We start from the raw sequence: 15,505 nt of genomic DNA, 5'->3' as shown, positions 1-15,505 counted from the left end.
ACTCTGGTTCCTGACTTAAAAGACAGGGGACCGATTCCCTCCATCCTGGGGAAACAAGACTCAAGAGAGTGGAGACTTGGGGGATTGAGGTGCTCAGTCGTTTATTTCCCCAAATCTTGAGGGGGAAATGTCAGAATTGGGGGGGGGCGGGAGAATGAGACCCTATCCCCCATTTTGGATCCCTGCCCCTCAACTGCGGTCCCCAGACCCGGCAGGAGGACCGTGGCCCCCAGAGAATCCTGCTCTCCTTGCTTCCTCTCCAGGCGCGGGGCGGGGAGGGGGAGTGTTCGTCCTGTTTATAAAAAGCTCGCCAGCTGCGGAGGCGCCTAGAGACCAGAATAACGTAGCGCCTCCAGCCCGCGCCCCCCCCCCCGGAAGTGCGGGACGTCCCTCGCTTTCCGCAAGCGTTTGGGAAATCTATTTTTATTAAGGGTAACATTTTTGTCCCTCTCCTCCCCTCGGGACTATAAAAGTATTACGAACCTACTGCGGAGAATTGGAAAATTGAGAAAAATATAACAAATAAATACCAATAAATTCACCCCCAATCACTCCCTACAAGGAGACGGGCAGTCGGTGGTGCCCCAAACGTGGCTGGCTCAGGAACCGGCCGCACCCCGGTGGAGGTGAGGATGTGTAAGGTAAGATGTGCTCAGCTTCTTCACCTTCCAAACGCGTGCTTTGGGCTTTGTACGTGGGTGGCGCTCAGAAATACCTGTGTTGCCACCCCCCCCCCAATGCTCATCAGCTGCTGCACAGAAGGATTTGTAGTTTAAAGTAAAAATCATGCAAGGCCTTTATTGTTAAGAATCCACTCCAGAATTAGGAACGGTTGAATGGGAAACTGCTGCGTGGGGGAGGGGGGGGACATGACACCAGAGATGGTGAGAGAAAGGTCTTAAACCCTTCCAAGTCCCACCCCACTCAGAGTAAAGTCCAGACTCCGCCTCACAGCCCAGGCCCCCTAGCCACCCACCTCCCACCAGCTACCTCCCCATCTCATCTTTCTCCTCCAGTTAGATGCTCCTTTTGGTTCCAGGTGCAGTCCTGCCTCAGGGCCTTTGCACCTGCTGTTCCCTCTGCCTGGAGCACTGTTCCCCAACCTCCTTCTAAACCTGGCTCTCTCATCCCGTTCAGATCTCTGATGGACACCCACCTCCTTTCAGAGGTTCCAATTTCATGTCACCTCCCTATCACATCACCATATTTCTCCTTCCTGACACATCCCCTATCAGAAATAATTATTTGAGGGGCGCCTGGGTGGCTCAATCAGTTAAGTGTCCCACTAGATCTCAGCTCAGGTCTTGATCTCAGGGGCATGAGTTCAAGCCTCGCATTGGGCTCCATGTTGGATGTGAAGCCTACTTAAAAAGAAAGAAAGAAAGAAAAAGAAATAATTATTTGACTTATTCATCCATTAGCCATCTGAAAGCTCTGAGAGACAGGGATTGGTGTCCCCAGCACCTACACATGTGGACACAGTAAGGCCCTGTAATGGTGTGACATGTATGAATGAATGATTGGAGAGGGTGACTTTGGCCAGGGGGGTTAGGGCAGACCTTCCTGGAGAAGTGACATTGAGCAGAAACCTGAAGGAGAAGGAGCTAGCCAGAGGGAGAGGTGGGGCAAGAATGCCCCAGAAAGGGGGAACAGCAAGGCAGCTCAGTGTCTGACTCAGGACACGCTCTTCTCAAATGTGACCTGTTGCAATTATGTGATCCTCACAAAGAGCCCATTTTACCCATGAAACAATAAAAGCTCAGAGGGGTTAAGAGACTTGAAGTTGTCAATATCCATCTCTAGGGGATACCGAGGATGGTGTGGTGGACCTGGCCCAGACCCATGGGGGTCAGGGAGTGGAGAGGGTGGTGGACGTGAATCAAAGAATCTCCGAGAACTTCCACCAGTGCCAGCCTGGGGTGGGGGGAGGGTCGGGGAGGACTTTGCAGGGGAGGAGATGCTGAGCTGAGACCCAACGGGTGAGGAATGAGGGTGGAAGAGGAGCAACCCAGGTGGTGGGCACAGTATGTGCAAAGGTCCTGAGGTGGGGCCACAGCTTGGGGTACGGAAAACCGGCATGGGTGGAGTGCAGTCAATGAGAGGGACACGGAGAGATGCCTGTGGCCCAGATTGAAGGGGCACACATGTTCTTATAAGCCAGTGGAGAAAAAACAGAGGGAAATAAGGTGAAATGCTGAAGGCAGATTATCTTCAGGGAGGTTATAGCAGAATTGTATTATCTTTTGTATCTGTTTGCATTATTTCCAAATTCTCTATAGTAAACACATATTACTTGTAACTAAAGGGGGAGGGAGAAAAAATTATAAATAAAAATCCCCTAAATCTCTGCCTTTATTTTTTTAAGCTTTTATTATTTATTTTGAGAGAGAGAGAGAGAGCGCGGGGAGGCAGGGCAAAGGCAGAGGGAGAGAGAGAATGTCAAGCCGACTTCATACTGACTGTGAGCCTGACAAGGGGCTCGATCCTAGGACCCTGAGATCATGACCTGAACCAAAAGCAAGAGTCCCACACTTAACCGGCTGAGCCACCCAGGCAGCCCTAGATCTCTGCCTTTTGAAAGTCTGGAAGGAAATGCACTTCGTTCGTGACACAGATGAATTTCAATTCTTCTCTGGAATTTGATCATTACTTGTGGTAATGATAAAGTATCAGTGGAATGGAATTATCAATGGAATTATTCAGGAATGAAGCCAGCTGTTGAAGCCAGGGGCTGCTTGATGACTTGTGTCATGTTGTAATTCTTCAGGCACGGGAGGAGGGGCGGATGGGGGAGATACTGAGGCTTCTGGAAACGGGAATAGAACGTGATACTTAAGCAGAGACGCTTCTTTTGCTGCCGGTGAGGCAGGCCCCTTCGGCGCCAGCTTGACCAGGCCAGGAGCCTGAGACAGCCCTTAAGACAAGAATCCCGAGGTTCCCCGCGTGCCTCCCTCCGCCAGGGGGCGCTGCTGGCTAACGTCCTGCTCCCAGCTGCATCGTCTAGAGCAGGCAACAGGACCTATTCGCAACTCAGTTTCCCCATCCCTGAGGTGGGCATGGTATTAATTTTGGGTAATAGGGTTTCTTTAACCCCAGAGACACGTTCAATGCCCCTATATTTCTCAGATATTTCGGAAAGGTCACAGACCACCTTCCAACCACAATTTACCCAAGGACTACGATCAGGCCATAGAGGAGAAACTGAGGCCCAGAAGGGGCTATGACTCGGAAGAAAGCCTCAGAGGCCTCCTTCCCCTTATCAGGAGTCTAGGGGCAGCCTGAGAAACAGAGACCTGCCGTGGGGGGAGGGGGAGAAGGCTGTGTTTTGTTGCTGTTCTATAAGAGGGAGAAAGGAGGGGGCAGCAGAGGGTCCTGGGGCTGAGGAGAATAGAACCCAGACACCCCAAGACAGAAACTACAGAGACTTAAAGCAGGAACCGGTCCACAGGCAGCCACAAGCCAAGTCAGTCTTCAGAGAAGTTTCCAGACACAGAGCCGTCTTTCCTGCCCCTTACTGCTGCCGACCAGAGCTCCTGAGACAGATTTGGGTCTGGACAAAGCGTAGGTGCTGAAAAGTCTCCCATTCAAGTCCCCATTCTCTTGCATGAGCTGCCTGGCAGACGAAGGGGAGGCGCCTGAGCGGGGTGGGTCTCCTGGGGGCTGACTCGGCACCTCCTTGTGTGGGGCTACCCTAGGAAAACACAGCAGGCACAAGCCCGGCACACAGTAGTGCCCAATAAATACGCGCTCAAGAGTGAAAAGTGATGGATGTGCCTCCAGAATGACCACTGGAGAAGGTGGACAAGGGGCCTGGCAGACACCCTCTTTCCACACTGGGGGGGGTGGAAGCCCAGCAGGGAGATCCCAAGGGCACTGGAAGAGGCTGCTCCCAGCCCAGCCCCTCAGAGAGCTCTCTCGGCAAAGCCCAGGGTCAGGCTGGACCCCAGCCAAGTGCCACCAATTTGACCCCAAGGTCTGCCTATAACTAAAAGCCTGGTTGTTGCTCTCGGTGGGGGGGGGGGGGGAGGCAAGGCAAGAGCCACTGGGACCTCTTTGTGGGAGGCCCACCCACCCACCAGGAGCCATTAGGTGCCAAATGGCTCAGCCACCACATTGGCCTCATGGTCCATGCAGGGCTTGTCCCCAGTCCTCTGGTTGTCCAGGAGTAGGGCCCCAGGGTCTGAGCTGGCTTCAGGGGCCAGAGGCTCAGTGTCAGGTGACTCCGAGACTTCCGTGTCCAAAGCTCCGTCCTCCTCTTCCTCTTCTTCGGCCTCCTCCAGGGTCAGCTCAAAGTGGAATCTGTCAGGACTGCTGGGCTCAGGGCTGGTGGGACCCACAGGGCTGCGGGGAATCTTGCTCTGGTACCACTCCCGGTTGTCTTCCAGCGTGTCCAGCAGGTCCTGTGCGTCTGGGTGCACCAGATCAGCCCACGTCTCCCACAGGGGGTGTGCGATGTAGTCAATGAAACCCACCTGTGGGTTGATACGGGGGGTGGGGGGGGGTTGCTGTGCGGTGTGAGTCACCATGGGATCTAGACCTAGTCCAGCCTCCAGGCCTTGCCCAGCTGGTTCCCTCTGTCTGGAATGTCATTTCCCAACTCCTACTCATCCTTCAAAACCCTCTTCAAACAACCCCTCCTCTAAGGAACCTCCCCGGCCCCTTCTATACTCCCCCAACCACTAAAGCTTTCTTCCTATCCCAGCCCTGACCCCTCAGGGCTGGATGGATATGCTCCCCAGACTGGGAGCCCCTCCAGGGTCCCCCACATCACCTAAAACAGACATTTCCAAATTCCACGGGGGCAGATCCCTCTCCCCGCAGCCGAGAATGTGTACCAGGCCTGACTCCACCCAGCCCAGTGCAGACCTCACCCTGAGGCCACGCCCCTTCCGCCTGGCCAGCTGTGGTCAAGCCAGGACTCCTGGGGTCGGCTCACCCGCCGGTTCCCTCCCCTATCCCCCGTGTCTGCCAGTGGCTCAGCCCAGGGGCCCTCAGACCTGAGACTTCTCTACCGAGGCGGTGTGCTTATCGCACATGGGGCTGATCTCCAGGCCTGATTCACGCTCCCGGTCGCCCTGCTGGAAGAACTCGGCCATGATGCGGTCTGTCCACCGGCGGTACAGTTCCAGGGGCTTGGTGGGGTTGCTGAGGTCCGCACAGTGCACCAGGTTCTGCAAGACCTGGGGAGCCCAAAGTTCAGGAGGGCTCTGGCCAGGCCACCCTCAGGCCTGATAGCCGCCACCCCCCCCCCTCCGAGGCTGGTACCCTGAACACACCCATCTTACAGGTGGGGAAACTGAGGCTGGGGAAAGAATGGCTGAGGCACAGGTGTGGGACTCTAGGTGCCTCCGTTTCTTCAAGTTTGGTACACAGTCGGAGCTTCACAAATAAAGCGAAATGAGAGTTGTGGACCCCGGGGACCCCAGGGCCCACTCGGCCGCATACCTGGATGCGGTCAGAGTAGTTGTCCAACAGCAGGACTCCAAGGCTTGTCACCTTCTTTGTCTCCACCATGGTCTTGAGGTCGGCCAGGAGGTTCATGTGTTTGGACATGTCTGTGGCCAGGACCTGGGGGGCAGACAAGGGAGGATGACAAGTATGAGGACTGTGCCTGCTCCACCCCTCACTACCCACCTTCCAGACACCACACCCACTCTGACCCTTAGCCCCTTGAGCCTCAGTTTCCTTATCTGTGAAATGGGGGAACATAACAAGATTCACCGCAAACCCAGTTCACAAGAGGAACTGAGTCAATGGTCCCTTCTCCAAGGTTGTTGGGTTCACGGGGAGCAGCCCACGTATGGGACAGGGCAAGGGGAAGGGAGATTAAATGGAGGACTGAGGTGAGCTGTGTGTGACGGCAGTGGTGAGACCCAGCAGAGGGTACAGCCTGTGCAAAGGCCCTGGGGCTGGATGCGCTGAGGAATATAGAGGAGGCAGTTGCAGCTGGAGCGAGTGAGTGCAGTAGCAATGGCGGGTGAGGAGTGCAGTGGGTCTCAGGGAGGAGTGGGGGATTTATCCTGCAGGGGGATCTAAAGCCAGGAAGGACCCGTCTTGGTGCTCCCCAACCACTGCCCTGTGGCCACCATGTGGCCAAAAGGGCTGTTTTTAGCCATTTGGAAAGAAGTTCAGCTCTGAGCACAGCTGTTTACAAGTCAATTAAAAAAAAAAATCAACTTAACTGGACTCATGCAGAGCCAGCCCAGGAGTGACCCACATGCAGCCCATGGGCTTTGCTGAGAATCAGATAAAAATCTCAAAAATTCTCCCCAAACCTCCCATCCGCCTCAATGATGTGCCCACTGGGGTTACCTATTGCCCAAGGCCCCAGCTCCACCTCATCAAACTTCTAATTCCTCTTCACTCAGAGCCTTGGTTTCCTCTGAGCTACCACCACATTCTGTTCCCTCTTCTGGGAACAACCCCCCCCGCCCCCACCTCATGGCCCTCCACACCCTGCAGGCCCCACTGACTCAGTGTTCCCTCCTGGGGAAGCCCTCCCCAGCTCTGACTACCCCCACCGCCAGCTCCGTCTCCAGGTCTCCCATGGGCCCATCTCCCTCACAGACCATGAGTCTCTTAAAGGCCAGAACTCTACTGGTCATTGGTACAGGGCAAGCACACAATAGGTGTCCAATAAATGCTTGTTAAATTAATGAATGAGGGGCACCTGGCTGGCTCAGTTGGTAGGGCATGTGACTCTTGATCTCAGGGTCATGAGTTCAAGCCCCACGCTGGGCATGGAGCCTGCTTAAGTAATAATAATAATAATAATAATAATAATAATAATAATAATAATAAAATTCATGAATTGAGGCACAAGACCCCAAAACTTACTGTTGTCTTCCGATCTGAAAAATACCAAATGAGCAGACTTATGTTTCAGAAAAAACTGTACCCGAAACCCCAGAAACTCAGTGTGTGAAGTGCAGCCAGGACCTAATTCGCCCGACCCAGGGTCTGGTGAGCCCCGCCCAGGGCTGGGATGGTCGTTACCCCCGTTTTACAGAGGAGAAAGCTCAGGTTCGGAGTGGAGACGTGGCCAGGTCCAGCTGAACCCGCAGCCGGGCCAAGATCACCCCGTCCCACTCCCAGCTGTGGCCTCACCATGTCAATGACCATCCTGCGTAGACTCAGCCGCTGCTTGGCGCTGAGGTTCTGGAAGATGTCACAGTTCTCCGCCTGCAGCAGCTTGAAGCCCACGGCCAGGTGGTGGTTCTCCAGCACGGAGGCATCGTTGTACATGAGCGCCAGCTCTGAGTCTGCAGGGGCGGCACAGAGCCTCAAGACCCGTCCACCGGCCCGCTCCACCCACAGGCAGGTTTCGCAAGCCCTCGGCGAACTCCTACTCATCTGTGGAGGCCCCGCCTCTAATGCCTTCTACTCCAGGAAGCCTCCTAGAATTCTGTCTTTCCCCTTAGCCCTGCCCCTGGGGGCCTCTGTGTTCGGCTCCGCCTCCTCGAGACTGGGGGACGCCTCCCGAGGCCTTGGCATGGCAGGAGACAGTGCGTACTGAGTGCTGGTTGATTGAACAACTGAGCTGGCATCTTATTAGGCTCTGGGATCGAGTAAGAAAGCTCCACTCTTGTCCCCAGCTCTCCAAGGATGCATACAAGAGGCACCCAATAATTAGTTGGCTGAGTTCTTCAGAAACCTCAGAAGACCCTGAGCTTTAAAATCTTTGTGGGGGCGCCTGGGTGGTGCAGTCGTTAAGCATCTGCCTTCGACTCAGGGCGTGATCCTGGCGTTCTGGGATCGAGCCCCACGTCAGGCTCCTCCGCTATGAGCCTGCTTCTTCCTCTCCCACTCCCCCTGCCTGTGTTCCCTCTCTCGCTGGCTGTCTCTATCTCTGTCAAATAAATAAATAAAATCTTTAAAAAATTTTTTTAAAAATTAAAAAAAATATAATCTTTGTGGTCCCAGGTCAGTTCTGCCACGTTTGTTATCTTCTCATTTACCGAGCACCTACTGTGTACCTGGAACTGCTCTGAGCACCTAAGGGAGGGATGGTCTTAGCCCTTTCACAGACAGGGAAACTAGGCTCAGAGCAGGAATGGGGGGGCCCGAGTGCACAAGACTGACAGGTGGGAGGCAGGGCCCCGCCCCCGACTCACTGGTGTTAATGAGAAACTGGTTGGAGACCCCAGGATGGTCCACATCATGGATGGCGCTGGCAAAGATGGCAGCCAGGATTTCCAGGTCTGTGAAAACGGCCTGAGCAGGTGCGAGGCGTGAGAGGTAAGGGGTGGGCTCTCTGCCCCCTGCACCCACCCTGGCTGCCTCCAGCCTTAGGGCCGTACCTCGAGGGCAGGTGTGGCGAGCAGCACATGCGTGGACTGGGCCACATCGGCGGCGTGTAGGCTGTTGTGGTAGGCCACATCGGCATGGTAGTGACTCTCCAGCGTCAGAAGGTAGGTAACCAGTGTGTCCGCTGGGATCTGAAATGTCTTGAGCAGGTCCCGTTCCTGGTCCATCACAGGCCTCCAGTCAAGGCCTTGGCCTCTGGGCAGCAGCACACACTATGCCTTCTCTCCTTCGGGACTCCAATCCATCCCTCAAATGCCCCCTCTTCCAGGATATCCTCCCTTCTCTCCCTCTGAACTCCCTTGGTCCCTGTCCTTCCCCTCTGGTCTATCCCTGATCTCACAGGGCTGGGGGTACCCCTGTCCAGCTGTTCCCTCCAAGACGGGGTCTCTTCAAGGCCGGGCTCAGGGCTGAGGCTTGTTGACAATGAATTTTTCAACCCAGGGAACTCTTATCCATCCTTCAATATGCAGCTCAAATTATGCCATTTGGGGTATCAGGGAGATTTGAAAATGAGTGTCCCCGGAGGTCTTGGGGCAGGAAGGTGCGAAGGAAAGAAACTCCAGCTGCCCTGGGAGCCGCGGGCAGGTAGGTACCTGAAAGATGCTGAATAGGATGGTTGTGAGGGGCCGGTTCCCACTTAGCTCTGCCACCTTGAACACATCGAGTCCCCACTTGTTGGTGTCTTCCAGTTCCTAGAATGTGCAGAACTGGAGCTTAACTCCAGCTCACCTTCCTCAGACCCTGGACCTTTGACACCGCCCCCAGCGGGCTCCAGGTCCTACACTGAGCCCCACCTGCACAGTATACAAGCAGACAAACTGAGGCCCAAGATAGGGCATCCAAGCAGAGCCACGACTCAAACTCAAGTCTCAGGATTCCAGTTGGGGACCCACCTTGGCCAGCTGCCCCTCCTGGTCAGTCTGGACCCCAAAGCGTGGGACGGTGGCTGCAGAGAGGCTGGCACTGTGGGGGAGCCCACGCAGGCTGCTGATCTGGGACATGGGCCTTGGAGCCTCCATGGGGGTCACCCTGGGCAACTCCATCTCAGTCTGCTGGTCTGTAGACGGAGCAAGGTGGGGCTCAGGGAAACTGATTCAGACCTGCTGGAGTCTTCCTGCCTAGCCAGGTCCTGGACCTCACCAAGCCTCAGGATCAACCCATTTCCTTTTTACCTGGATCAAAGTAAGCTTGGAGTAAAGTCCCTACCTGGCCTGTACCTACCCTTCTCTTCTGTTCATGGCTGATCTCAGTGACCCCTTCTGTTTGACACTGCCCTTGGGTACCTGGGGTTCAGTATTTGTCCCCAAACAGCCACATGCCTTTTCCATCTCCCAAGCTGGAGACCTAGCTGTCTCCATGTTTACTCCATGTCCCCCTTGGAAAACTTCTACACATGCTTCAAAACCCTTTAATGTCCTCCTCCTCCTGAAAGTTCCCTCTGCTCTTCCCTGTGGTCCATCTCTGACCCCTGGGGTTGGAGGTATCCGTGTCTGGCTCTGTCTTCCCCAGACTGAGGTCTGTAATACAAGTCTTTCTTTTTCTTCCTTCTTCCTGTCTCTGTGATGTTGCCCAAGCAGTGACCCACACAGCTCACCCAGGAAGGTTTGGGAGATGTACTCGGACACCTGGTTCCCAGAGCGGCTGGTTTCGGACAGGTGAGTTAACTCCCGGTTCAGCATCCGCTTGAACTGCAGGAGAAGGTGAGGGCAGTGATGATGGGGGCACTGCGGGCAGAGGCAAATGATCTCGGCTATCTGGTCCTCCTCACCTTGTTGGAGGCCATTTCCCCCACTGAGTGCCGTGTCTGCAGTGTCTCCAGCTGATCCAGACACCAGTCCAGCTCGTCCAGTGTCTCCAAAGCCAACTTCTGCCCAGTGTCCTCTGGGGGCCAAGCTGGTCAGGGGCTGCCTCAACCCCCCTGGGGGACCCTGAGCCCCTCACGCCTCTATCTCTGCATCTGGACCTTGGAGCCCTTCCCAATAAGGCCGTAAGGACTCCAGGTCTGAGTGACAGATCTGTCCCCAAGCAGGTGTGGGACCATGAGTAGGTAGGTCTCTGCCCTCCCTGGGCCTCGGCCTCCCCATCTGTAATATGGGCGTGGAAGACTCCATCCCCAAGGGTGTTTTGGGGATTACAATTAGCAAAGCCTAAGGACTCATGGGTGGAGTGGGTCACCATGGAGAGGAAGGTCACAGCTGTCCTGCAGTGGGAGGAGGGAGTAGGAGCAGGCACATTACCTGTAAGTGGAGGGGGCTGAGTGCCAATTAGGGGGTTCTCGACGGATGCCTGCCTGCGGTAGGGATAGCCTCCGTCACTCACAGCCCCGCCCCCAAGTCTCCCAGGCCCCGCCCCCACCCAGCACACCCCACCCTTTCCCCCGAGGGTTGCTGGCCCCATTCTTTTCGGGTCCGGCCGGCCTCAGCCTGGCCCACCTTGTTTTCAGGCCCCGCCCCCTCTAGGCCTGGTCCCGACCCCTCCGCCAGCCCCGCCCGTCTCTCCGCGGGCCCCGCCCCGTGTCTGCGCTTGTCGGCCCCACCTCTCTCCGCTAGGCCCCGCTCCCGCCCCGCCCCCTGCGTACTTGGCTGCCCCGCGGCCTTGCAGGTGGGCAAGGGCTGCAACGTTGCTACGAACTGTCCTCAGGCTGGCTAGGACCTGTCAGAAGGGGCGTGATCAGTGTTGGAAAGCAGGGGTCGGCTCTGCCTGCTTGGCTCACGGGAGGAGGGGCAAACGGTAGGCACCCACCTGCGCAAAGGGCGTCACAATCATGTCTTCTCCGTGTCTGCGGGGAGGCGGGACATCAGGAAGGGTGGCCAGGAAAAGCCCTCACGCTGGTTCCCATCTTCCAGCTTTTACCCATACTGTGCCCTCAGCTGAGCGAGTCCTCCCCTCATGACTCCTCTTTTGGGTGTCCTTTTGGTCCCTGAGCTCCCCTCACCTGACTCTTCTCTGAAAGCAGCTCCTCTGACCAATCCCCATCTCACAAACAGGGAACCACGGGCGGCAGAGGTCTTAATAGAGGCAGGAGGGAAATTCTTGTATTTCTCTTTTCATATGGCTACCAGGAATCTCAAATCGAGGTGTGTGTTAGGTTGCTGCTAATTGGACTTAATGTCTCTGGATTGCCACCCAATCCCAGCCTAAAGTCAAGCACAGAGAATTACCAGGTATCATTCTCCTCATGCTCAACTGCGTAAGTGAGCTGTCTGGAAAACACCTACTTAAACCTCAAAGCCCAGCTCAAAGGACCACTTGAAGGAGGGGTGCTGAATGGAGGAATTAAGGAAGGAGGGAAGAACGGGGAGGTGTCATTCCACCGGCCTTGGACTCACAGATCGCTAGCCACAGAGGAGTTCCGGGACATGGCCTTGGGCGAGAGTTCGTAGTCGCTGTCGGAGCGGTACAGGAAGGACTCTCGCCTCTGGCTGTGCTGAGCAGGGGCCTGGATGACCCGGCCAAGGCCAGGCCCAGCCTGAGGGTCCAGGGTGCTTCTCCCGCATGAGAATCCATTTTCCAGGTCAAAGCTGAAGGCAGATTGGGCTTGGTCAGAGCCGAGGGTCCTGGCATGCCGATGCCTGGCTGTGGCCCACACCCATTGTGTCACATCCTCCCCGGGGCCTCGGTGGGTTGGGCAGAAGTAGCCTCCAGTTTGTCCACCTGCCCCACAGTCGCACCCCTACCCAAGGACCCTGTGCCCCTCATTCCTCTGTCTCCACATCTGCACCCCAGAGCCCTTCCCACTGGGACCAATCTGGACCCCAGGACATGAGTTTCAGATCTGTCCCCAAGTGGCTGTGTGACCATGGGTAGGTTTCAGCCTTTCTCTGGACATCAACCACCTGGTCTCTAATACGGGTTTGGTATACTCCTTCCCCTGCGGAGTTTTTAGGGAGTTACAACAGAATACGTGTGGACTGCCGTTGTATGCCTGTACCCCTTAGTTTTAAGACCTCGGTCGCACGATAAATTCACCAGGACTGGAAGCAACTTCCTGGGCTTTCCTTTCTGGAGGGGGCCTGGGTCCAGCTTGGATCTGACATGCTCCAAGGCTCCCCTAGCCAGCTTTGGCCACCTTCCGGATCACCTGTCCTCTCCCGCAGCTCCCAGTCCCCACACTCATTCTATATGGCCCTGCCCCAATCTTGTCAACCACACCCCCAGCTCACTTGGCCTTGTCCTCAGTTTCCCCACTCCTCTGCTTCATTTTAGGCCCAAACGCTCTGCCTGTTACCTTTCACCTCCGGGCCTTTGCACAGGCTGTGCCTTCTGCCCGCAGCACCATCCTCCCCCCAGTGCCCCTTGTTGCTGAAATCCCCAACACCCCCTCCCAGCTGGCAGCCCTGTGTCTCTCTCAGATCACACCTGGACTGGGTAAGAGGGACTACACCTCTATCTCTTGGGATTACAGATCAGAGAGAAAAAGTGGGAGGCGCGGAGGGCAATGCAAGTTCAGGAGAGGGCTTAGCAGGAGAGAGAGGAATTAGCACCGGAGGAGGGGGGGCTGCCTATGTGGGGGACGTGGGCTTTCGAGAAAGGAGAAGGGAATAGGCAGGAGCGAAGCCAGGAAGACACCGGGGACCGCCCAAGACACAGGGCTCCTGGCCAAGGGCCAGTGTCCACCTGGTCCCCTGCCGAGTGACCACTTCCCAGTCTGCAGGCCGGGATCAGCACCTGCTAGGGAAGGGGATTCGGCTAAGGCTGCAGTGGGGGTGGAGGATTCGACCGGGTTCGGTCCGGCTCAGTCACGTACAGCCACGTTTGACCTGAGTTGGGTCTGATTACACATGGTTGGGCCTGGTCCAGATAGGTTCGGTCGCGTGAATTCAGTAAGATTCGGCTACGTCCGACCGCGCTCAGGCAGGTCCGGATGCATAGGGGCCTGTTCGCCTAAATCCGGCGGCGCTAGGTTTCCGAGCAAGCCCGGGTGGCGGCCCGAGTCGGGCATATTCGGCTTAGTTCGGCCTCACTCGGGTATGTCCGGACATAGTCGGCTATGTTCGGCCACTCTCGGCCTTTTCGAATTCGGCGCTTCCCAGAGAATCCCCAGACAGCTGGGGCTTCCGAGCTCCCGCTTCGCGACGTCACCCTGAAGAGCGAGTGCCTCTTAACCCTACCCTGCCCAGGCCAGGCCTCGGAGGCTAGCAAAGACACACTCAGGAGGGCTAGCGGCAGCAGATACCCAAACCTGCCCTCGGAGGGGGAGCCCTGGGGGGGGGGGGGCGACCCCCTACCCCTCCCTTGCTTCTCCCCCAAAATTTCTGGAAGAGCAAACCTGTGGATCAATAGGGAAACTGAGGCGAGGAGAGGCAACAGGGTGCTGGATTAGAATCCAAGTAATGGGTGCGGAGGGTTAAGAGCTGGGCGGGGATTTTCGCGCCGCGAGAAAAGCTGTTTTTCTTTCTGCTCTAAACTTAGCCGGGAGCGGTGGGGTCAGACCGTGGTTCCATGACGCGGGCGGCTCGGGGCGAGGTCGCCTGGACTGTGGGAACAGTGCGTCTGTCCATCGGTTAGATAGATGAACTGAGGCAAGGGGGCGTCGGAGGGACCCATCCTCCTCCAGCCTCACCCTCTGGCAGCGAGGGCTCTCCCTCGGCGGCCCTGAGCTCCCTCCGGAACCCTCCGCAGGGACCCCTCTTCGCAGGCGTCTGGTGCCCTAGCGGCGCTCTCCGGGACCTGGGACACCCTGCCCCTCCCGGACCGAAAGGGCGCCATCAAGGACCACGATCACGACTGCCTCCACCCTGCCAGCTGTCACTGGCCGTGTGACCTTGGTGAAGGGACCTTCAGTCCCTGAGCCGGCAGGTGCCAAATTATCAAGTGAATGCTAATGTGGCACGAATCCAGAGCAAGGTGCCAGACACAGTCGGCGCCCACAAGCCCCACTTCCGACCCCAGCCTCGCCCCCGCGCCCCACGAGGTCACAGCTTCCTGAAGGGGTCGGGATTAGAACCCAGAACGATGGACGGATACAGTCTTTCTAGGACGCAACCGAGGGGGGCTGCGAGGAGCCGGCGCTCAGTCAGCGCGGGTCGGCTTTCTGCGGGGGGCACGCATCTCGCCCTCTTACACCGCGAACACCCTGCTTCGAAGGCCCCCAGTCAAATCAGTCTTCCCCTGTGGACGCCGCGGAGGCTTAGTGTTTGGCCCCCGGGCCATCTCGTTGCTGGCTTCGGGACTGATTGGGGAGCGAGGACAAGGGGAGGAGTCACTTCCTCCTCCCCTCACTCCCAGGGCGTTCAGCCCGCCTGCCCCGGGCAGGCGAGGGTCAGGAGGAGACGTGAGCCTCAGCCCGTCCTGCTCTGGGCCACACAGCTGGAAAGGGACAGAAGCTGGTCCCCTGGGCGTTTGTACAGGCAGCGGGTGGAGGGAGACAGAGATAGAGAAAGACAGAGTCTCCAAGTCCGAGAGACAGAGAGAGAGGGCAGGGGGAAAGAGATACGGAGAAAGAGAGGGAGGGGCAGAGCGTCCCTACCCTGATTCCCGACCCGGCTCCAGCTGTCCCTGACTTTGCCCTTCCCACCTCCAGCCTAGCTGTTCTGGTGACCCCCGCCTGGCCCTCCGTCTCGCCTCACCACAGCGGATGGGCCACAGTGAAGCGCCGCTGCAGACGGATGCTCTGGTTCACCAGGAGTTTCCTGAAGAGCCCGGGGGAGCCGCGCGGGGAGCCCCGAGGGGAGCTGGGCCCGGGGACCGGGGCGGGCGCGGGGGGTCCCTGCATCGCCAAGACCGCGTGGAGGCTGAACCCAGCGCGGGCTGCGCGGGACCTTTTCTGGACAGCCGCGGGGGCGGGGCCCAGCGGGGAGGGGGCAGAGGGCGCACCGGGCTCCGCCTCGCCACTGGACCTCTCCATGATGCCCCTACCGGGACAAATGGGGAAACTGAGGCACTGAGCTGGACGCGACTCTCTGCTCCTTCCCTTTGGGGGTGGCCCCGTGGGTCCCAGAACCCGGATCTTAGCCACTTCCCTCTGTCAACATGACCCCAATTAGGGCAGTTTGTTGGGTTCACAACTTGGCTGAAGAGTGAAATGCGGAAGTCAGAAAGGGAAGTGTCCTCCATTGTGAGAGGGTCACCGAGGCACGGAGTTTGCCAAGGGGCTGCCCAGATCCCACACAGTGTTTCCACTACCCCTCTGCCCATTTTCCATATGGAGAAAATGAGGCTTGAAGCCACCAGGGGCTGCCCCCAAATTACAAACTCT

The 15,505-nt window shown here is 57.1% G+C and overlaps 1 protein-coding gene across 2 annotated transcripts; it reads right to left on the bottom strand.

Moving 5' to 3' along the window:
- Nucleotides 1-973: 973 nt before the first annotated feature.
- PDE4C (phosphodiesterase 4C) lies at nucleotides 974-15,065 on the bottom strand. 2 transcript variants are annotated; one of them, XM_045778721.2, is made up of 15 exons: nucleotides 13,741-14,442; nucleotides 11,637-11,828; nucleotides 11,050-11,086; nucleotides 10,886-10,959; nucleotides 10,545-10,597; nucleotides 10,076-10,188; nucleotides 9,902-9,995; nucleotides 9,201-9,364; nucleotides 8,901-8,999; nucleotides 8,301-8,465; nucleotides 8,115-8,214; nucleotides 7,108-7,262; nucleotides 5,446-5,568; nucleotides 4,998-5,180; nucleotides 974-4,472 (listed from the first exon to the last, which is right to left on the bottom strand). In XM_045778721.2, exons 1-15 carry the CDS (start codon nucleotides 13,806-13,808, stop codon nucleotides 4,086-4,088), a joined length of 2,007 nt encoding a protein of 668 aa, XP_045634677.2. In that variant the 5' UTR covers nucleotides 13,809-14,442; the 3' UTR covers nucleotides 974-4,085. The 2 variants fall into 2 exon arrangements, with proteins under 2 accessions (XP_045634677.2, XP_045634676.2); XM_045778720.2 differs by lacking the exon at nucleotides 13,741-14,442 and adding an exon at nucleotides 14,877-15,065 and having other exon boundaries at nucleotides 975-4,472.
- Between the last annotated feature and the right edge of the window lie 440 nt (nucleotides 15,066-15,505).

The sequence above is a fragment of the Ursus americanus genome, chromosome 14 (genome assembly GCF_024610735.1).
Source record: "Ursus americanus isolate L20-20 chromosome 14, mUrsAme1.1.p, whole genome shotgun sequence".
Lineage (NCBI taxonomy): Eukaryota > Metazoa > Chordata > Mammalia > Carnivora > Ursidae > Ursus > Ursus americanus.
Note: the sequence above shows the minus strand (reverse complement) of the source record. Positions and strands in the feature narration are given on the sequence as shown.

Bases quoted from the DNA above. Each gene is read 5' to 3' on its own strand.
- PDE4C (XM_045778720.2), bottom strand. From the start codon at position 15,022: ATGCAGGGACCCCCCGCGCCCGCCCCGGTCCCCGGGCCCAGCTCCCCT. The intron at 9,000-9,200 runs GTGGGTCCCCAA...TGCACATTCTAG, and splicing joins AGGAGGGGCAGCTGGCCAAG to GAACTGGAAGACACCAACAA. The intron at 5,569-7,107 runs GTGAGGCCACAG...TCTGCCCCCCAG, and splicing joins GCAGGATGGTCATTGACATG to GTCCTGGCCACAGACATGTC.